At 45.3% G+C, this 23,553-nt stretch overlaps 1 protein-coding gene across 1 annotated transcript in view; it reads left to right on the top strand.

The window, feature by feature from the left end:
• The window catches only part of Myo1e (myosin IE), a 189,448-nt gene that overhangs the window by 147,774 nt on the left and 18,121 nt on the right, over positions 1–23,553 (top strand). Inside the window, exons 18-23 of the mRNA XM_040740350.1 lie at positions 4,928–5,026; positions 8,365–8,509; positions 13,598–13,712; positions 14,755–14,924; positions 16,190–16,335; positions 21,827–21,973. Coding sequence (XP_040596284.1) covers positions 4,928–5,026; positions 8,365–8,509; positions 13,598–13,712; positions 14,755–14,924; positions 16,190–16,335; positions 21,827–21,973 — 822 coding nt within the window. The remainder of the gene's footprint in view (positions 1–4,927; positions 5,027–8,364; positions 8,510–13,597; positions 13,713–14,754; positions 14,925–16,189; positions 16,336–21,826; positions 21,974–23,553) is intronic.

The raw sequence follows: 23,553 nt of genomic DNA on the forward strand, positions 1-23,553 counted from the left end.
GGGGTGTCCTTTTGTTATTAATATTAGGGGATGGGCCGGCATGTGGTTGAGTTGGTAGAGTGCTTGTCTAGAATGCATGAAGACCCGGCGAGGCTTTGACCCCCAACGCTATATAAACCAGGCACGGTGGAGCAGGGGTACCACCAAGTCTGTAGCGACTGCTGTTTTGCTTCCTTTGATCCACGGTTGTATTGTGTAGTGCTGGATGGCCTTGACTCATGTAAGCCAGACTGGCCTCGAACTTACAGAGATTTACCTACCTCTCCCTCCCAAGCTCCTAAGTGCTGGGATTGCAAGCATGTGCCACCATGCCCAGCCTAGCTTATTTTAGACATGGCTTCTGGGGATCAAACTCTGGCCCTCATTTTTGCAAGGCAAGCACCTAGACCCAAAGTGCCACACTGGCGTCACACCCAGAACTAGACTGGGACTAGTTTGACTGTCAATAACTGATTTGCATGGGACTCTTTGTCTTCCACATTGCTAGTCTGGCCCATTTCATATTTTTGGTTGTGAGCCTAGCCTTTAACGGCTGAGCCATCTCTCCAGCCCATCTGGCCCATTTAAACAGAGGGTCTAGGGCATAATGTCTGTCTGAGATCTCTAACATGTAATATATGCATGGCCTACCCACTCGCATGTACAAATGCATGAGCTCGTGCACACAGCAGGGTGGTGTCATGGACAACCTCAGAGAAAATGTTGGCAAAAGAAGTACCGCTAAAGCCAGGCGGTGGTGGCGCACGCCTTTAATCCCAGCACTCGGGAGGCAGAGGCAGGCGGATCTCTGTGAGTTCGAGGCCGGGCTGGACCGATAGCCTCCGAAACAATACAGAGAAACCCTGTCTCATAAAAACCAAAAACCAAAAAACAAAAAAAAGAAAGAAGAAGTACCGCTAAGAGGTACCTAAGTCCACTCTTTCTCCATTTCAAACTCTCCCACTTCTCCTTCCCCACCGCTTTCCAATAAGCAGTCTTAAACAAGAGCATGTTACTTGAAGCTGGAGCGCTGGCTCAGCAGTCAGGAGCGCGCACTGCTCTTGCAGAGGGTCCAAGTTTGGTTCCCGGCACCCACACCACGCGCCTCACAACCAACCTCCTGTAACTCCAAACTCCTTTGGCCTCTGCAGGCACCTGCACTCACTTGTAGGTGGTCACACTACAGACACACAAGTACACAAAATTAAAAATAATAAAAACAAACCCAGAAAAGTAGAGTACTCCTCCCAACCTCAAGCAAACACCTGTGCTAAAAGGCTTTCTTGTGAAGAAATTGTGCCATAGCTACTGCTCAGACCTGCCCCAACCTTGATGCTTCCTTCACACAAAATCCACCTTGACCTGAGCTGGCGTGACGGCTCCGTCTGTAAAGTGCTTGCCTTGTGAACATGAAGATCTGAGTTTGATTTCCACTACCTTTATAAAAATTCTGAGCCTGGTGACATGTGCTTGTAATCCCAGCACTGGGGAGCAGACACAGGCAGATCCTGAGGCTCACTGGCTCAATCCATGTAGCATAGTTGGTGAGCTCTAGGGAAGCGAGAGACACTGTCTCAAAGGAGATGCATGGTATTCCTGAGGATGGCACTGAGGTTCAGTGATAGTGTGTGGTTTTTGCACACATGTGAGAACTGTGTGTGTGTGTGTGTGTGTGTGCATGCGTACGCATGTGCATGCGCGTCCAACCTGATTCACTGGAATATCAGAAAAATAAAAAGGCACACTATAATCTTTATGGGATTTCATGTGGTGTTTTCCTCGGTCTACCCCCTTCTCCCTCTCTTTCTTCTCATTTACCCTCTCTCCCATGACCGGTATTAGCTTGATTTCAGCAAAGACACAATAAGCATCCGCAGGTCATGGTTTACGGAAATGCAGGGTGCAAGCTGATGAGTCAAATTGGTTCACATTTCCAGCGGGACAGCTCCCCCATAGGCTTAATCTCAGATTCTTCACTCCCTGTGAGTATGGAGGGCTGAGTCGCTGGTGGGAATCACACGCTCAATTGAAGTTCTTGGTGGAGAGGGTTACTTATTCCACAAGTTTATGAGGTACGGGGTTTTTCTTTTCCTGTTGAAATGTGTTTTTGTTTGGCTTCTGGCAAAGTGGCTGGCCTTGGATTCTGAATTGCTGCCCTCACAGAGTTCTCAAGCTGTGGCTTTGCTTGAGGGAGGGAGGGAGAGAGGGAGGGAGGGAGGGAGGGAGTGGAGACAGTCCTGGGGGTGACTCCTCCCACAGAGTGGAAATGGTGAAAGGGGGAAGAGTCAAGCTGTGGCTTTGCTTGAGGGAGGAAGGGAGGGAGGGAGGGAGTGGAGACAGTCCTGGGGGTGACTCCTCCCACAGAGTGGAAATGGTGAAGGGGGGAAGAGTCAAGCTGTGGCAAGCCAATGCCTACCCATAGCGATACTCCAGCAAAGGTATCTTGGGTCCTTTGGTGCCTTGAAGTTTTTTTTACACATTACAGGATTGGCTAGACTGACATAACATCAGGAAGTCTATGTAAGAAGTGCCCTGGACCTTGAGTTCACTTTAACAAAATCTAACTGATTCAAGCTGAGGACCAGAGTTCAGTTCCCAGCATCCTTGTTGTTGTGTACTCACAGCTGCTCCAGGGGGCCCAATAAATAACAAGGTCCCAATTCAGTGAGAGACCCTGACTCAAAAAGCTAAGGAGATAATTAATGGACTGAGGAAGACACCCCAGTACTAACCCCTGGCCTCTTCATGCACCAGGATGGACAAGTACATTGCGTGTGGGTACTCATGAGCCACACCATGTGTCAAGATCAGAAGACAACTTGCAGGAGTATAGTTTTTGCTTTCTGTTATGTGGTCTCAGGAACGAAACTTAGCTCATCAGCCTTACTCGATGAGCAATCTCACCAGGCTGTGAAGCAAGATCTTCACAAAGAGAATATCCTTTCCTGTGTGATTCACGGGCAAGGACTATGTGTGGTGAATCCGTGTGTGATGTGGTCCCTGCATGAGCCTTGGAGAGAAGACGGTGTTTGTGGATAGTGCATTGAAAGCAACAAACATCCAGAGTTGGCACTTTTGGGATGGAGCAATGGCTCAGCAGTTATGAGCTCTTGCAGAGGACCCAGGTTCAATCACCAACACCCAGTTATAGGAGCTCTATTGCCCTCTTCTGGCTTCTTCTGGTATTGCATACACACCATGTCCATAACATAGCTACAAGCAAATACTCGCGCATATAAATTGTTTTGTTTTAAGATCAATGGGCACATCTGCATTTTTCTTACTAGAGAAAGGGGTTGTAGTGAGTTTGTATTTGGAGAAAGGGAAATTATTTTTCCAAGTCAGGTTTTTATAGTGTTTCTAACTCAAAGGAAATGTGCATATTGAATATCAGTCTTCATTAAAGCTGTTTTGGGGGCCAGGGGAAGAGGGGAGGGAGAGGGAGCTGGAATTGACATGTGAAGCAAGCTTATTTCTAATTTAAATTAAAAATGGGAAAAAATTAAACACCTCATCCAATAAATAAATAAATAAAAGCTGATTTGTCCTGGAGCTAAAGAGATGGCTCTATGAGCAAAGTACTTGCCATGCAAGCAGGAGGACTGGAGAGCAGCTTCCCAAAGCCAAAGGGAATGCCAGATGGGTGTGGCAGCCCACTTCTAATTCCAGCGCGGGAAGGCAGAGACAGGGGCTCCCCAGAGCGAGCTGGCTAGAGGCTACCATGTCCACAAGCTCTGGGTTTGAGCAAGTGACCATGCCTGTTGAGTAAGGGTGAAAAGAAGATGACGTCCCACATCCGCCTGGAGCAGCCCCACACACGTGCACCTGTGTGCACATGCCGCCATGCACACATGAAAATGAAAAGTAGGAAAAAGAGTTGTCCTGAAGGAGTCAACTCTTGATGACTGAGAGGAAAGAACCATGCTGTGGGCCATGTTTCAAGGAAGACCTGTGAGAGTCCAGCTTGGAAAAGCATAGCTAGAAATGAGCCATCATGACTGGTGGGGCGCTTGTCTGATCTCTGTAGAGATGGGCTGGGTCTGCACTCCAAGTGGGCTGGCTGAAGCTAGACCCTTGGAAGCATGCTAGATGGTCACTATTTACAAACAAGCCAAAGAGACAGAGACAGGTGGGTCTGTATGTGTTAAAGGCCAGCCAGAGCTACCCAGTAGACATATAACTGAAATATATTTCCATTCTTAACCTGGTCATTTGAAAAATCTTACAAGTGTAGCTCATTGAGTCTAGAATTGGTATTAAAGTTTAATGATTAAAAACACCTCCAACAGCATTTAATTCAGCAAGTTATTTTGTTGAAAAAAAACAATTTTGTTTGTAATCCAAATGTCAAGTGTATGGGGCTTTATTTTTATCGATTAGTTTTAGTGTTTACATTTATTTGTTTCTTTGAAGGGGGTACATATGTGTGCCAGGGCACATGGATGGACGGCAAAAGACAGCTTATGAGTCTTTTTTTCTCTATCATGTGGGGCTCATTTTATCAGGCTTGGTGGCAAACGCCTTTAGCTGCTGGGCCGTCTCACGGCCCCACTTATTTTGAGCTGGGAACTCACTGTAATATTCAGGGTGGCCTTGACCTTCTGTGCTCAATGGATTGGATCTCTCGCCTCATCCTCTCTAGTAGCTAGGACGATAGGATAGGCACACAGCTTCATGCCTGACTTTGGGTTTTTATTTTACTGTTGTTTGCTAAATAGATGTGTATTGTCTTCTTGTATGATTGCAGTGGTTCATATTTTTAGGTTAATATCACCCAGTTCAAGAGTTCAGCTTGGACACTATAATTACAGTCTTGTAAAAATGTTCCCTGCAGCTTGGTAGTAGCAGGTATTGGGGGAGGGGCAAGTGGAGGGCAGTTAAGAAAGTTGTCGAGGTGGCAGGGTTACAGAATTTCCCAGTAACCTCCATGTTCCATATTCTTGTTTAGGGTAAAGCATCAAGTAGAGTACCTGGGTCTCAAAGAAAACATCCGAGTGAGAAGAGCTGGTTATGCTTATCGGCGTGTCTTCCAGAAGTTTCTACAGAGGTATCAAACCAGTTACCTTTAGACTATGGAGTTTTTGGTCCAAATAAGCTTATTTGTCCACTCAAAGCGCCTATCAAACAAATTTTAATGTAGTCCCGAAGTGGGCATCCATCACCACAACTAATTTTAGAGTATTTTATTGCCCTGAAAGTAAGTCCTGCTTTCTGTGGTCCTCGTCTCTCCTCTACTCCACGCCAGGCAGTCACGCATCTGCTTCCTGTCACTGTCGACTTGCCTGTATGTGTCCTCTGTGACTGGCTGCTTTTAGATCATGGTGTTTTCAAGAGCCGTCAATGGCATATAGAGCATGTCTACATCTTAACCTTATTCATTGACCAATAATATTCTGTTACGTGGATATACCACGTTTTACCTACTCATTCATCAGTTGGTGAACAGCAGTTGCTTCCATTTGGGGGCTGACAGGAATAATGCTGCTGTGACAGTTCTTGTCTAAGCCTTGGAGAGAAAGAATGTTCCAGTTCTCTTGGATGTCAACTAAAAGTGGGTTGCTGAGTCATATGGTAATTCTATGTTTAACTCTCGGAGTTGCCACCGGGCTATTTTCCCAAGTGGGTGCATCATGTTGTATCTGTACCCACAGTATTTGAGGGTTCCATTTCATCCCAGTCTGTGCCAGCATATGCTAATATCTGACTAACCTTGCCAGTGGGTGGGAAATGGTATCTCAATGGGGTTCTGATTTGCATTTCCCAGATGGCAAAGGATATTCAAAACTCTTCATGAGTTTATTAGCCACTTACATTTCCTCTTTAGGGCAATGTCTGTTTAGGTTCTTTGCCCCTCTTTTTTGGGGGGGTTTCTTTTTATGAAGACATAATATAGAATATGTCACAGTAAGCCTTCTGTAGACTGAACCACCAAGTACAAGAATTTATGATAATCATGGCATGGGAGGGATGGGGCTGGACCTGACTGGATGGATTAATAATATGAAAATGATTGGAAGAAAATATTTAGCCTAGGGGACTGGAAAGCAGTTAAGAGCACTGGCTACTCTTCCAGAGGGCCTGGGTTCAATTCCCAGCACCCACATGGCAGCTCACAACTGTCTGTAACTCCAGTTCCAGGGAATCTGGCACCTCACACAGACTTGCATGCAGGAAAACAATAATGCACATAAAAATAAAAATAAATAAATCTTTAAAAAAATACTTAGCCTAACAATTGGAAGAAAATATTTAGCCTACCTAAGAAATAAATTAGGACACTTTGTAGAATCCATGTTTAAATTCTCTATGTAGCTCTGGCTGTACTGGAACTTGCTATGTAGACCAGGCTGGCCTTGAACTCACAGAGATCTGCCTGCCTCTGACTCCTGAGTCCTGGATTTAAAAGCATGGGTCACTATGCCTAGTTCATGTTTAAATCAAACTAATTTTTATATTCCCTTGAAGGTGTGTTTGACAGGACATTGTTTAAATGGTCTCACTCTATGTTACAAGTTTTGAAAAGGATAAATTTGGTGTTCTTAAAATATGAAGTCATGCCGGGCATTGGTGACGCATGTCTTTAATCCCAGCACTCAGGAGGCAGAGGCAGGCGGATCTCTGTGAGTTCGAGGCCAGCCTGATCTACAGAGCGAGTTCCAGTACAGCCTCCAAAACAATACAGAGAAACCCTGTCTCAAAAAACCAAAAAAAAAAAAAAAAGAAAAGAAAAGAAAAATGAAGTCATTCTAACCTCCTGGATCCTTCTGATGAACTGTTCCATTTATTTAATTTCCTTAAAAAAAAAAAATAAGGTAATGGGAGTCAGATGGTGGTGGCACACACCTTTAATCCCAGAATTCTTGAGGCAGAGACAGGCAGATCTCTGAGTTCAAGGCTAGCCTGGTCTACAGAGTGAGTTCCAGGATAGCCAGGGCTATACAGGGAAACCCTGTCTCAGAAAAAAAGAAAAAATAGAATAGTGGAAGCATTAGGCATATAGCTCTGTTGGTAGAGTGTTTGCCTAGCTTGCAGGAAGCCCTGGGTTCAATCTCCAGCATAGCACAAAACCAGACTTAGTGATGCCTGGAGAGATGACTCAGCAGTTAAGAACAGTGCTTGCTGCTCTTGCAGAGGACCCAAGTTCAGTGCCCAGGACACATGGTGGCATCTCATAGTTGACTGTAACTCCTGTTCTAGGGGATCCAATGCCCTTCTCTGGCCTCCTAGGATACCAGGCGTGCATGTAATATACATACATATGTGCAAGAAAATTCTTATGCATATTTTAAAAGTTTGTAAAGCTAATAATAATAAATCCATAAAAAACGAAAGAAAATATAAAAACAAAAGCAAGACTGGGAGTATATCTTAGCAGTAGAGCTCTTGGCTACCTTGTACGAAGTCCTGGGTTCAGTTCCCAGCACCACAAAAATAAAAAATAAAAAAAAATTAAAATGAAATTTAAAAGAAATTAAAATCTCTATGTGCAACAGCTGTAGAAACAGTTCCGAGGTTAAAAGCACCCACTGTTTACCAGGGGACCAGGGTTCGGATCCCAGAACCCGGCTCACATACACTTGTAGCTTCGGCTCCCCAAGGATCTGATGCACATATGAGTGTTCCAGCATGGGTGCTGGGAATTGGAACTGCTGAGCCACCCTCTCCACCATACTGTTTTATATGATGGGCTCTCTGGCTGGTCTGTGGCTCACCAAGTAAGCTGCACTGGCCAACAACTGTAAGGACACTCGCGTCTCCTCCTCCCAGCATGAGGGTCACAAGTGTGTACCGCCATACCTGGCTTTTTCACGGGTTCTGAAGGTTGAACTCAGGTCCCCATGCTCACATGGCAAACATTTTACCAACTGAGCCATCTCCCTAGCCCAGCTTTGTGAAACTTTTTGTGCTGCTGAGTGCCCTGAGATCTGAACAGATTCGGATTAAAAAGGAAAATAATATTTAGCTTTGCCTGAAGAGTGTCGTGGGAACCCCTAAACAATGAGGGGGGAGGAAAGTGGGTTTCTATCAGGGTGTGAACACAGAAACACCAGGATAGGTCAGGCAATGGTGGCTCCTGCCTTTAATCCCAGCACTTGGAAGGCAGAGGCAGGTGGATCTCTGTGAGCTCGAGACCAGACCGGGTTCCAGGACAGCCAGGGCAGCACAGAGAAAAACCAAAAGAAACACAGGATAGGGAGGGAGGGCTATAAGCACTGTAGCAGTTAGATCAGATGTGGAAGACCTTTCTAGTCACTGAGACCCTCACCTGTCATTGAGAGAAGTTGAGGGAACCCAACTGCACAGTGACAGTGTTTGCCTTCAGGGCCCTTCTTGCCCCGCCAAGAGCTCACGATCCCCCCTAAGCATGACCTCCCGACCTCATAGGTATGCCATCCTGACCAAAGCCACGTGGCCTGTGTGGAGAGGAGAGGAGAAACAAGGTGTTCTCCACCTGTTGCAATCTGTCAACATGGACAGCGACCAGTTCCAGCTCGGGAGGAGTAAAGTGTTCATCAAAGCCCCAGAGTCTGTAAGTACCAGCTGCAGCCCCGCCTCTCGTTGCTGCTGCCAACTGCCCCACCACACAGCGGGATGCTAGCGCTCCTCTGCCTCATGCCCTTCATAGCCTTTCCTTGAAGAAGCCTGTCGCCTCCATGTCTCCACTCCTCTACCAACCACACCCACGTATCCAGTTGTTTAGTAAAACACCACCCAGTGCAATGGCTTCCTTTCCTCTTTACTTCTTTCCCTCTCTACTAGGTCAAGGTCATGAGGTTGCTTTTATGTACCAAAACCTCAGCAGAAACTGCCCCAAGGTTGCTGTATTAGTAATGCGCCTCACGCTACAACAAAACGCCTGCTGAAAACCCCTAAGGAAAGGAAAGGGTTGGTTTGGCTCGTGGTTCCGGGAGATGTGGTCCACTGAGGAAAAGACAGTATGATGGCAGTCACAGTGTGTTCACGGCTAAGAGACAGACAGCAATGGGTCCTGGTGCTTACCTTGCTTTTTCCTTTTTATGTCACCTGAGAATTGAGCCCGTTAAATGGTGTCATTCACATTTAGGGTGGGTCTTCCCTTCTCTATTAGCCTACTCTAGATAATTCTACTCCAACATGCCCAGAGATTTGTTTCCATGGCTACTATAAATCCCATCGAGTCAACAAGATTAATAATCATCTAAGTTATGAATGACGTGAGCTGCAAAGGGGGGCATTTGTGCTATAAGGGAAGTTTGGGCAGCTGTGTCCTCGTCTAGGTTATACCAGACAGGCCAGTTACACATGGACTCGGGATGCAGCTGAGCCCAGAGTGGGAATTTCAGGAGGAGCCAGGGAGTAACTCTGTGGGGACGAGACAAGAGAAGTGTCTGGACTGTGGGACCAAACCCCTTGAGACAGCTATGCATGTACATTTATACTTCATAAACTTAAGAGAATTCTACAGGTGGATCATTCAGAGTTTTACTCTATCCTGATGCAGATGTGGGCGCTGGGGTCCTAGGGAATGTCTTCATGTGTAGGAGTCCGACAAAGCCCTGAGTACTTCTGCCCACCTAGATCCGCGGCTGTACAGTAAGGACATTGTTTTGCAGAGATGGCAGTTGGATCAGAACTTCAAGGTCAGCCTCAGCTATAGAGTGAGTCTGGGGCCAGCTAGGGCTACAGGAGACCCTGATTTAAAGAAGAAGAAGAAGAAAAAAAAGAATTGATAGTGAAGTTGGCAGATTTACATTGGAGAAATTGCTAGAACTGAAATCCGACCCCTTGGTTTTCTTTCCTGTTGCTGTGATAAAATTACCCTAATAAAAGCAACGTAAAGAAGAAAAGGGTTCAGTGAGCTCACAGTCCATCATTGCTAGGAATTTGAGGCAGTAGCAACTGAAAGCAGCTGCCAGTCACATCCACAGTCAAGGGCACAGGGCAATGAATGAGCGTATGCGTATTGTACTGATCTTACTTGCTCTCTTTTTCGTTTGTTTGTTTGTTTGTTTGTTTGTTTGTTTTTTCGAGACAGGGCTTCCCTGTATTGTTTTGGAGGCTGTCCTGGAACTTACTCTGTAAACTAGGCTGGCCTCGAACTCACAGAGATCTACTTGCCTCTGCCTCCCGAGTGCTGGGAATAAAGGCATGTGCCACCAACGCCCGGCTTTTTCTACTCTTAAGTAATCTAGGATCTCCAGCCTAGGGAATGGTGACACCCATAGTGGGCAGGTTTTTCTACTTCAGTTATCATAATCAAGATACACTTGCCCCAGATAGGCCCATAAGACAACCTGGCCCATAAGACAATCTCACATTAAGATCCCCTTCCCAGGTGACTTTAGAGTGTGTCCCACTGACCATTAAATTAACCCTCATAGGCACCATCATTTTTCCAGGTTCCTATAACCATCACAAAACTCCATCTCAAGGACTGGGGGGGGGGGCGGGGGAGTCTGGCTCAGTTGATAAAGTGCTGACTTAGCCTGCTGGAGCCCTGAGTTCCGTCCCCAGCACCACATAAAATGAGTGTGGTGGGACAAACCTGCAATCCTAATAATTGAGTGGTAGAGGCAGGAGATCAGAACTTCAAGGTCAGCCTCAGCTATATAGTGGGTTTGAGGCCAGCTTGGGTACACGAGACTGTTTTTAAAAAAGAAGAACTGACGGTGAAGTTGGCAAATAACACTCATCAGCCCAAGAGGAACTAGCATGGGCGTGAGGAGTGTTGCAAGAGATAGGCAAATTGTGCTCTAACGGCAGTCTCCCCATCCTGATTCCAGTCTTGTCTATGGGATGAGCCCGAAACTCAAAAGTGATGGAGGCTGTAGCTGAATGGCTTGGCAAGCCATGGAAATTATTAAGGAAGTAAGTGGCACCCACCAGTAGACCAGCTATAAGGTTGTGGTAGTGTTTCTCCACTCTGAGTTATTTATAGCCTCGCGGCAATTTCATTTCCAAATATAAAATGAGAATGTTGTGGCATATGCCATTAGGCAACCCACAGCACAGCTCCTGTTCTACTAAAATGGGCTGGAATGATTAGTCAGAACAACACAGAGCTTCGCCGGCTCATAAGGCTCACTTTCCGACTTAGAAAACCTTCATGTATAATTAAAACGGCCTGATTTTTTTTATTCTGATTTAATTGAGCTTTGGAATTTATATCCGAAACCCATGTTTATTTTGGCTTTCCGTTAGCGTGCCGTCCTCCCAACAGCTGTTAGCCAACGTTTGATTCTCCTTTCTCCATCTCTGAACTGGTGCGCACATAGGCGCCCTCACCTTCCCCTCCTGCTCGCCTGTCCGAGTCTAGCCTTGACTTGGAAGCACTTTCCCCTAAGTGTAGTTTTTTAAACCCACCCTAGGGAGCTGCTCCATGGTGAAGAGTGCTTCCTGCTCTTCCAGGGGACCCAAGTTCAGTTCCCAGCAGCCATGTCAGGAGCTCCCAACTGCATGTAACTCCAGTCCAAAAGATCCTGTGTCCTCTTCTGGCCTCTAAGCATACCCACACTGACACACACACATAAATAAAAATAAATCTGCAAAACAGCAAAGCCACCTTGTGATTTTTCCCCACCTCTTATAGTGTTTGCTGAATACACACCAAATAACCTCTGTTCTTCAAAACGGGTGTAAGGCATCAGACACCAAAGCGTTTGTGTTTTGTTTTATGCATCTGTCTGTTTGACTTTTCTCTTTATTCTCAAACCTCCCTGATGTCTAATGCCCTGGACCTTTGATGGGTGAAAAACAAAAACCAAAGAAATGCCTAAAACCCAGTTAATCTTTGAAATCATCTCTTGGATGTTGGGAGCTGTTGATGTCGCCTCCTTTCTGGTCACAGGTGTGTTATGTGTGTCCTGCCAGATTAGTCGGAAGTGGGAAAAAGCCAAGATGAGAAATATCAGCGAATGTTCTTCCACAGGCAACCATGGAACTGAGATTTTAGGCACCTGTCTAGTTACTAAGTTGTGGGCCCCATTTTAGGTCTAGAAATATGTTCTTTTGTCCAGCTGGGACTGCACTGAAGGCTGTAGGTTTAGTGTTCCTCCCCATTGGCATTTGTTGTTCTGGATGTTTCTAGGTGGTCAGGGCTGTGAATGGGAAACACTGGGTGGCAAGAAAGTGGCTCCTATCTGTGTATATGCTCAGATGAACACAGACAACATTTTCAGCTTCCTTCAAACCAAAGTCCTTGTTTAAAGTTGTATTTGCATTCATTTTTGTTTACGTGTGTATGTATGCCTGTGTGGGTGTGAGTGCAGCTGGGTACAGGTGCCTCTAGAATCCAGAAGAGGGGGGCAAGAGTCCCTGGAGCTACAGGCAGCAGAGCGCTTCCTGATGTGGGTGCTAGGAACCAAAGTCAGGTCCTCCACAATAGCAATTGGTAGTCTTAACTGCTGAGCCTTCTCTCCAACCCATTTCTGGAGCATTTTTCAGTGATTATTCACCATCTTTACTTGGAGTTTATATTGAGCTGTTTTATTTGTTTTCCCCTCAATGGCTATGTAAACTGCTACAGGGAGATGGATTATGCTTTCCACCCACAGTTTTACAAGCTGATGAAATCTGGAGAAAAGGAACCTGCAATGCCTAGAAAACTTAGGCTCTCTGCTTAGCCGTACCCAATCTAGGTCCTATGTTCTCATCTGTGAAATGGCCATATGTGTGCTGAGGAGTTAGAGCACAGTCTGAAAGGACTCCTGACTATGGTGGACACTTGGCACACTGTGGCTCCTTGTTAGTCTTCATAGTTCCAAAGCCCAGCTGCATGTGAGCTCGTTAGCATAAGCTGTCCACGTGGCCTGGCTCTCCAGAGTCTGATCTGGGCCATCTGCTGTGCCAGCTCTCCAGAGAGCCCAAGAACGACGCTCCAGTCTGGCTGCAGTCACTGTGGTTTCTGCCCTGTGCCCTAGACAGTCCTTGGAGATTGCATGAGGCAGGAAGTCTAGACTTCAGTGCAACCAAAAGTAGGGCAGCCTCTCCCACAGCAACACGAACTCAGTTCTGGCAGAAACTGGAGGCTTCTGTTCTGAGACCATTCCCAGTAGGCTGCATTTTCTACTCATTAGACCTGGCTACCTGCTTCCTTCTTGGACCAAGGAAGGAGAACAAGTCACAGAGACTCTGAGCAAGGGAAGACAGAGACCATTCATGTACATGCAGACTCAGCCATTTTCCATTTCCTTTCCATTAAGGGAAGAAACATAAATTAAAAGCGGGCAGTGCTCATACATCCCATAGTAATCATTTCACTATTTGTTATAATATAATATAACAAATTAATATTATATTATAATGTTATAATATAATATAATGGGAGATGCGTTTGTATTTCTTCAGTACAGAGAACCTCCTTGGAAGGACAAGATTTGATGCTCAGGGCGGGCAATGTCTTAGTTGTTACAAGTACCTGCTCTTCTGGCTCTTCCCACTTGGTGTCTCACAACCATCCTTAACTCTTCTTTTGGAGATCCAGGGGCCTCTTCTGGCCTCCAAAAGCACCAGATGCACATGGTACAGACATACACTCAGACAAAACACTCAAACATGTAAAATAAATACCTTCTTTAATTAACATATAACTTTGTTCAGATCATGTGGACTGACTCATGTGTTTTCTCTGCTGTTGCAGCTGTTTCTTCTAGAAGAGATGAGAGAGAGAAAGTATGATGGGTATGCCCGAGTGATACAGAAAACATGGAGGAAGTTCGTGGCCCGGAAGAAATATGTCCAAATGAGAGAGGAAGGTATTATTCATTTAGCATTTCTTAAATCATATTGTGTGTGTGTGTGTGTGTGTGTGTGTGTGTGTGTCTATCTATGTCTGAGTATGTGTGTGTGTACATGCCACAGTTCACATGCAGAAATCACGGGACAGGCCGGGCGTTGGTGGTGCATGCCTTTAATCCCAGCACTTGGGAGGCAGAGGCAGGTGGATCTCTTTGAGTTCGAGGCCGGGCTGGACCAATAGCCTCCGAAACAATACAGAGAAACCCTGTCTCGTAAAAACCAAAAAAAAAAAAAAAAAAAAAAGAAAGAAAGAAAGAAAGAAATCACAGGACAGATCTTTCATTCCACCCTGTGGGTCATCAGACTTGGTGGCAAACATCTTTAGCTGGCAAGCACTTTTACCCAGAGAGCCTGCTCCCATTTAACAAAGTTTAAGAATAAATGTGAGAACCAGGAGTGCTGGCACACTCTTAATCCCAGCACTCAGGAGGCAGAGGCAAACAAATCTCTGTGAGTTTGAAGCCAGACTGGTCAACATACTGAGACCCTCAAAAAAAACAGTTTGAGCTTAAGATAAATTTCATAATGTTTACTTACTGTTTTTTTTTTTCAAGACAGGGTTTTTCTCTATGTAGCCCTGGCTGTCCTGGAACTTGCTCTATAAACCAAGCTAGCCTCAAACTCAAGAGATCAGTCTGCCCCTGCCTCCCGAGTGCTGGGATTAAAAGCATGTTCCATCACGCCCAACACAAATGCTTTTTTTTTTTTTTTTTTTTTTTTTTTTTGGTTTTCAAGACAGGGTTTCTCTGTATTGTTCTGGAACTCACTCTGTAAACCAGGCTGGCCTCCAACTCACAGAGATCCGCCTGCCTCTGCCTCCCGAGTGCTGGGATTAAAGGCGTGCACCACCAACACCCAGCACAAAATGCTTCTTATTCAACAAATGGCACATGTTAACTAAGCTTGCATCGTTAAGAATCTTTGGATATTTTGCTCTAAGTATCTTCCTCCTCTTCCTGCCTGATCCATTTCCCTTCTCTGCTCTCCTGGGCATCATAGCCTCGGACCTGTTGTTGAACAAGAAGGAGAGAAGGAGAAACAGCATCAACCGGAACTTCATCGGGGACTACATCGGGATGGAGGAGCACCCGGAACTGCAGCAGTTCGTGGGCAAGAGGGAGAAGATTGACTTTGCTGACACTGTCACCAAGTACGACAGGAGGTTCAAGGTACACACTACTACCTGCCTCGAAAGAGTCAGAACAGAGTTCTCATTTACAACAATAGTTTGTGAATTTGCAGACTGTGTTCATTGAAGAAAAATTGTAAAGACTCAGATGAGTCAAAAGGAAAATAGGAGCCAACAGTAGACAAGCATCCCTGTTGGCATGTTTCTGGGTGTCCTTCAGACATATTTGCATATTTAGCTTTGCAAAATAAGATCTGTTTGCATTAAATGTTCTTTTATGTCCTATTTATGCCAGGAAGAACTTCCCATACTTAATATGGTATTCTATTTAGTAGATGCTTTGCATTATGTTTTGTTTTTGACACAAAGCCTTGTGTGTTTGAGTGGTATCAAATTCCATATGTGGCCAGACATGACCTTGAACTTCTGATCCCTTTGCCTTTACTTCTGGAGTGCTGAGATCACAAGTGTACAGGACCAAGCCCTGTCTATGCTTTGCAGTGCTAGGGACTGAGCCCAGGGCTTCATGTATCCTGGGCAGGGGCAGGTTCAATCACCTGAGCCACACCCCCATCTTACTTTTTTTTGGGGGGGGTTTCAAGACAGGGTTTCTCTGTATTGTTTTGGAGGCTGTCCTGGAATTCGATCTGTAGACCAGGCTGGCCTCAAACTCACAGAGATTTGCCTGCTTCTGCCTCCCAAGTGTGCACCACCAATGCCCGGCCAATCTTACTTTTTAAAAAGCAACTTCGTGTATTAGTCATAAAAAAATAATGGCGTGAATAACAGCACTGGCTTAATAAGACAGATGTTGTTTGACTAAAAGGAGGTCATTACTCTCACCCTGAAAATGGACCAGCTGCTGTGAAGTGTGTTCTCAGGGCTCCTGAATTGCACTATAATAAGGTGGTCGGTCATATATTCTAAAGCACATTATTTATTTATTAATGGCTAACTCCAGCAGGAGGCCTGTTTGGAAACCATGCTATAACAACCCTTTGTAAAGTCACCATGTTTGTGGGTTTACTTGAGACTGTCCCTTTACACTTGTTGTCCTGATGCCTTCCTATAGAATCATATGCAGATGCCATTTTATAAGTTGAAAACAGCTAAATGTCATTATCATCATGTATGCCAGACTCTTTTCCGTCAAGGGGCCTGAGTCAGTAGTCACACCATTCTGGTGAAAGTGAATGTTCACCAGCCAGGACAGCTGCCCTTCCGCTCAGCAAGAATGGCGCACTGTTGTCACAGTTGTCTTTCTGACCGTGTCTAGCTGCCTTCTGAAAGTCTCTCTCCTCACAGGGTGTCAAGCGAGACCTGCTGCTAACCCCGAAGTGCATGTATTTAATCGGAAGAGAAAAGGTGAAGCAGGGCCCAGAGAAAGGTCTTGTGAAGGAAGTCCTGAAGCGGAAAATCGAGATGGAGAGGATCCTGTCGGTGTCTCTCAGGTAAGTGGGACATGGCTGAGGCGGGGCTTCTTTCCTGGCCCTCCTCACATCACCCACCACCTGCTGTCCCAAGAGACCACCAGGCCCGTGATGAAGAGAACAGAATTTCCATTCTCTGGGGGTGTAGCTCAGTTGGTAGAGCACTTGCCTGGCACTCATGATGTCCTGAGTTCATTCCCCAGCATCAAATAAAGCAGGCATGGTGGCACACACGTAATCCCAGTACTTAGGAAGTAAAGACAGGAGAATCATAAGTTCAAGGTCATCCTTGGCTACATAGTCAGTTCTAGGCCACCCTGGGCTACATGAGACCCTGTCTCAAAAAGAAAGTAAAACATTCTGTTCACTGGAAATGGAATATCCCTCTCTAAATGAAGCTGCTGGTCTCAGAGGAAAGAAGGTCTTCACAGATGCAGGTCTCTGACTGACCAGGATGGAAATCATATCTACAGTAGGATAATCCAAAACACATTTGTGGTATGTCCATTCTTGCCTGTGGTTCTGTGGCTCTCCCTTTATTATGCATTCCCAGCATTCCTGAATAAAGGGCCAGGTGGGACGGTGAAATTAAATGTTTAAAGCACTAACTCAGGATGTGGTAATATCTCACAGCTGAGGAATATACCAGCATCCTTCCTCAACACTACCTTAATAAGAGCCCTGGGTCACCTGGACAGGACGGCTGTCTGGGTCATCTTTAAGCTTTGGTTCATTGGCTATGTTACACCTTGCTGGTCACACCCTTCCTGGCTACCTTTGGAGTTCTAAAGAACCCATGGGAAGATGATTTTCTTCTTGTCATGCCTGAAGAGAGACACTGAACCAGGACGTAACTGGGTGAGATGAAATGTTCTGGGTCCACCTGAGAGCTGTGGCTGAGAGCTAGGAAATCACACCTGGAGGCTGCTTTTGTGGAAGCCATGGTTGCTTCCTCTGTCCTTAGTGTCCAGGCCTGTCACTGGGCCATCAGACTTCATCTTTTGTCGAGATCCTCACAAAGCTGGCCACCCTCTCACCAAGCACTTCTGTCCTGCTACTGCGACTTTAAGGTTTACCCAGTGTGATTTTTTAGTCTCAAATTCTTCCTTCTGGTTTCCTAACCCCTTCTCCCAGAGCCTCTGGGGATAGAATATGCACTGGTAAAGCCAGCTTTTTCTCCATCCCTCTTATAGTATGCATGGTCTACAGGCCCATTTCCTAATGGCCTTCCTTTCAGAGGTTCCTAGCCTAGAGGCTTTCCTAACTCCAAGGGGAAAGCTTGTACCTTTTAGTCACTTTGCAGCTACTGGGCCTCCCTCTTACCAAGACTACTATCATTCCCTCATTTTCCTGACACATTGGGTTGGGCCAGCAATTCAAAACCAGGTTAGTTAAACAGCTGGGAGTAGAGGGTGGTGGGCTATGCAGGATTGAGCCCAACGTTGAAATGAATCGTGGTACCAGACTCCGGAGTGGTGGTGTAGGTGTGATGGAGGGTGGATGTGTCTTGGAACTTCGATGCTGGTGTAAAGGCATCGAGGGAAGAGCTGTCTGGTATTTCAGGGAAAAAAATGTTGCAACATCTGTACGTGTTTTCAAGAATTTATGAGACTTACTGTTGACTTTTGGCTGAACTGACAATCACCGGATATGTTTCTCTGGTTCAGACACTTGATCTCTGAGCCCACCACTAACTCTTAGGACCTCAGTGTTGGTAGGAAATAGCCCTCTTCAGATAAACCAGCCATCCAAAAGCAATTAAGAAGCAATCTGGGAAATGTGCTCAGGAGTAAATATTTTATATGAAGGGTTTAATGCTAGTTTCTCTTAGCATGATAATGGCCTCGTGTTTACTTTTATATATAAAGAAATTTTCCTTTTTAATGGCACATACTGAAATATTGAGCATAAAATAATATAATATTTATACTTCACTGTAAACTTGATCATAGCCAAAAGGCTGAGAAGAAACATAAAGTCTTCCTTGAAATAGTCTAGTTTGTGTACAGAAGTATCTATAGTGTGGATAAATACAAGTGTTCTTTCCTTCCCACTGTGGGTACCAGGAATCGAACTCGGGTCATTAGACAGGATGATCCCTGGGGCTGAGATCCAGTTCAGTGAGAGATCATAACTCAAAGAAGTAAGGTAGAGAGTGAGTGAGAAAGGCTCTGGATGTGGGCCTCTGACTTCTGTGAGTGTGTATGAGTGTGCGTGCGTGCGTGCGTGCCTGCGTGTGTGTGTGTGTGTGTGTGTGTGTGTATAAGAGAGTGCGTGTATGAGTATGTGTGTGTGAGTGTATGTGTGTGAGTGAGTGGGGGGGGGCTCTCACCATCTGTTTTACTGACCTGAAATGGTATTGAAACTGAACTTGCTGCCTGTAATTCAAAGAGAAAGAGATCCCAACCCTGCCTCTCAGGCTCCCTCCCCTATGGAATGGGGAACAGACACTCAAGTGAACTTGTGACCAGAAGGATGGGAAGGAAAGAGATGGACCTCTTGCCTGACAGTCGGGGAAATCTTCTCAAAACAGGCCCAACGCAGTGTAGGGGAGCTCTGGATCTGCAGCCTCTAGTCTAGTGGTTCTCAACCTTCCTAATGCTGCAGCCCTTTAATACAGTTCTTCATGTTATGGTGACCCCAATCATAACATTATTTTGTTGCTACTTCATAACTGTAATTCTGCTACTGTTATGAATCATAATGTAAATATCTTGGGTGACCCCTGTTAAGGGTTCAGTTAACCCCCAAAGGGGTCACTATCCACAAGTTGAGAACTACTACTCTAGCTTCTCTGGGGAACAGAATTCTGGGCAAGCTTTTTAAAAATTCATTCACCTCTTTATTTCCAGTTTATCAAGAGGAACATGTATTTCGTGGTCAGGAAAAAAGGTTAAAAAGACTTAAAGACATGCTGTATTTGGAAATTGCCTTTCAAGCTTAAAAAACAAAACCTCCTTTAGGGCTTTAGTCTGTTTTGTAACAGACAGTTTATAAAGACAGCCTGTTGGCTAGGAGAGTGAAAAAGAATTGTCGAGTGTTGTCAGCAGAGCTGTAAGCCACAGGGGAGGAGAATGAAGAGCAGGTCAGAGCCAAACCAGAGCTGGTACAACACCTAGCACAGAGGGCTGCAGATGCCTGTAAGGAGTTCCCGAACCTGCGTGCGTGCGTGTGTGTGTGTGTGTGTGTGTGTGTGTGTGTGTGTGTGTGTGTGTGTGTGTATGTGTGTGCATATGAAAAAGACAGGGGTGGCAGGGCGGTGGTGGCGCATGCCTTTAATCCCAGCACTGGGGAGGCAGAGGGTGAATCTCTGTGAGTTCAAAGCCAGCCTGGTCTATAGAGCAGGACAGACTCCAAAGCTACACAAACCCTGTCTTGAAGCCCTCCCACCCAAAAAAAGATAGGGGTGAAATCTAAAAACAAGTTTGTTTGGTTTTTTTTTTTGTTGTTCATTTGTTTCCAAGTCCAGGGGCCTGACTGATGTCCACCTGGGTGACTGAAGGGAGGGGCTTTTGAATTTGATGATTCATAACTGCAAATGTCCACCTGCATCTCATGTTCAGATTCATGCTCCTAACTGGCATGAGGTTTGAGTCTGCTTGCACACATGCATGCACTAGCACACACACACAAATGATAGACAATGACACTCAAGTCTAAGCACATTAAACATCTCAAGTCTTGCTCACTTCATCCTGTTAAATAATGAGTAGTCTTCCAGAAACTACCACTAGGCTGGTCCAGACATGTCGGAGCTGGAGCAACAATAAAGGCCCGTCAAGGGAAAACTGGTCAAGAGAAGAAATCTCTGACCTGGGTGGAGACTCAACATTCCAGTTGGGCAGGTCAAACACCTGGCCAAGGGAGCACCCTAGGAAGGTGGGTTCTCCTTACGCCATATTAAAGAGATAAGTGGAGTAATTATTCTCTAATGGGATACTGTACTTTTCCTTCCCAGAATTCCTGCCCCTAGTACAATTCCTCCAAGCCATCAATCAGGTTACCATGAGGTTCATTGTAATTATAATCCCCCAAATAAGTCAAATCAAATAAATAAAAGTCAAAAGCTTTTTGAGACAGAAGTTACATTTAAAATTTATTTTTAATATTTCCCTCTGCTTTTATTTTATGGGTATGTCTGTGGGTATTTTATGGGTATATATGTATGTCTGTGCACCACATTGCACATGTGTGGTACCTACAGTGGTCAGAAGAGGGCATCAGATCCCTGGCTACTGGCATTACAGACCATTGTGAGCAACCATGTGGTTGCTAGTAAAGGGGTCTTCTGGAAGAACAGCCAGTGCTCTTAAACTCTGGGCCATCTCTTTAGACCTTAAAATTTATTATTTAAATATAGACCACCCTTGATTTTGAGACCACATGGAAGTGTTTTACTTACCTTAGTGGTTAACCATTAACTTTTTTTAAAAGATTTATCTTAAATTGTGTGTGTATATGTGTCACACATTGTTATTAGGAGGCCAGAGGAGCTGGATATACAGACAGGTGTGAGTTGTCCTGCATGAGTGCTGGAAATTGAACTCCAGTGCTCCTAACCTCTGAGCCATCTCTCCAGCCCTTCAACTTCCCCTTGAAGGCAGATTTCATCGAGTTCGTTATGTAATTCTTGGTCTCTGTTCTGTTTTAAGTGATACCTTAACTTATTTTTCATTCCTACAATTTATGTGTTGGGGGAGAGCAGTGTACACATTGCACAGAGTGCTTGTGGACATCAGAGGACGGCTTACAGGAGCTGTGTGTATCCCTGGAATCAAACTCAAACTCAGGTCATCGTTAAAAAGCTTTACCTGCTGAGCCATTTCCTGGTCCTGTTTCCAATATTATGAGAGGGAGAGAAGAGAAAGGGACCAAGGGAAGGAAGGTAGGAGAAAGGCGCTTGGGATTATGTTACAGGATGTTTTTGAAATAGTAAAAGTAGTAATGACAGGCCTTGTGTGTAACACAAATAAATAAGAGACCCAGAGACAAATATTGGGCTTCAAACTTCAAGCTGAAAATCAGAAAAGCAAAGTAGCTGGCCACTAAATACTGAAGACTCTGCTTCTATCTTTTATATCCTTCTTGTGCTGGGACTAAAGGCATGTGATCTGTTACTCTTTTAGACCAATTCAATTGCGTGTATCCCTGGGTGACCTTGAATTTAGAGAGTTCTGTCTACCTCTTAATCCTGAGCCCTAGGATTAAAGGTGTGTACCACCACCTCCTAGCTTCTGGCTGCTGGGATTAAAGGTGTGTGCCTGGCTTCTCTGACTTGTGGCTGACTTTGCTTTCTGAATCCTCAGGCAAGCTTTAATAAATCATAAGTAATATATCAGTATACTGGTGTGTAGCTTAGGAATGTTTGGAACAGGTTTGGTGTATACGGTGTGCAGAAGTACAGTGCTGTATGTTTAGCATACATAACCTTCTGCCTGTCTCCAAATAATAAAGATGGAGCTGGTAGGTAAGCAGAGTGTGGCCCACGTTAACTCAGTCTGATCTCTCTCAGTACCATGCAGGATGACATCTTCATTCTCCACGAGCAAGAATATGACAGTTTGCTTGAATCCGTCTTCAAAACAGAGTTCTTGAGCCTCTTAGCAAAGCGATACGAGGAAAAAACCCAGAAGCAGCTACCTCTGAAATTCAGCAATACGTGAGTTGGGATCCAGAGTCCAGACTGAGAGGTGGGGAGGCCTACAGGGCAGGCTGTGTGGTCTCAGCGGTTCCATCCCTTTAGCTAGCCCCTCTGGGTGTCTCAGTATCTCCAGGAACAGGGATGCCTGCTGAAGACAGCCTAGGTGCTCATGGGCTTTGCTGGGTCACATTTGTGTTTCCCTGAAATAATCAAAACATCAAAGGATATTTTTTATTATTTACATAAAGAACACTCAGGTAAGACTGGGTAAGGCAGGTATTAGCAGAGTGAATGGTAGAGTCAGGCTGGGAGCAGGAAATAGGGACTAGAATAGGGTTCTGACCCCCCCAGTTGTTGGTGGGACTTGGGGTATGGGTAGTAGCCCCTTATGCCTTGTCTCACCTAATGGGTAAGACACCACATGTCGTTGAGCTTCTAATCTCACTTCTGCTGAGTGAGAGTTGTTTAGCTTTCTTGAATTACCCATCTATAGAGTAGAAATAGGATCCATCTCTTCTTGCTCATAAAAAATGAGGCGATCACAAGACTGTAATGCCCAGATGAAGGAACCTGTCAATAGATGATTACTTAGAATCATTATTATTCCTTAAGGGAAAAGAGAAGAATATGCAGTGTGTCATAGATGTATAGACATAGTGTTAAGTTTGGCTTCTGAGGTTCGGAGTCCAGTCCATCATAGCAGGAATGTCAAAGCAGGAACTTGAAGCAGGTATGGAATCATATCATATCCATAGACAAGAGCAGGGAGAAATTAACATAACGCATACTTACTTGTGCTCAGTACTTTCTATACATATACAGTCCAGGATCCCCTGCATAGGGAATGGTGCTGCCCACAATGGGCTGGATCTTCCCACATCAATTACCATTAAACAAAACAATCCCCACCGGGCGACGGTGGTGCATGCCTTTAATCCCAGCACTTGGGAGGCAGAGGCAAGCAGATCTCTATGAGTTCAAGACCAGCCTGGTCTACCAGAGGGAGTTCCAGGACAGCCTCCAAAGCCACAGAGAAACCCTGTCTTGAAAAAAAAAGAAAAAAGAACACTGTAAACACTGTAAACAAAACAATCCCCTACCTGCCCACAGGTCAACCTGATCTAGACAGTCCCTTAGTGAGCCTCTCTTAGGTGATTCCAGAATGTGTCAAGTTGGTAATTATAACAAACCATCACACCCTCCCTCCCATTTGGATTTCGGTGTCCCCATCCCCACCCCCAGCCTAGGTGAGTGATGGTGATGGAATAACAGAATATAACAGAACAGTAGCCGCAGCCTATGATGCGGAATCTTCTGCCCTCTTGTATCTGGCAGCTCAGTCCTCCACACAGCAAACACAACTATAAGCACAATGTTACAACACAGGGAAGCTGTCCCTTTCTCCTGTCCTCCATCCGTGACCATCTAAGAGTGATCCTGTGACATAAATGAGGGAAAAGCACTCACCAACTGGATTCTCACAGATGTTGCACTCCAAATGCCTGTGCTTCCGGCATGGCACTGACCCAGCAGCTGTGCCACGCCGAGGTGTACCGTCCCCTATGGGAGGGCTAGGTGGTTTGGGCTTGCCCCCATCC

Source organism: Mesocricetus auratus, unplaced genomic scaffold (assembly GCF_017639785.1).
Source record: "Mesocricetus auratus isolate SY011 unplaced genomic scaffold, BCM_Maur_2.0 Super-Scaffold_100691, whole genome shotgun sequence".
Taxonomy (NCBI): Eukaryota; Metazoa; Chordata; class Mammalia; order Rodentia; family Cricetidae; genus Mesocricetus; species Mesocricetus auratus.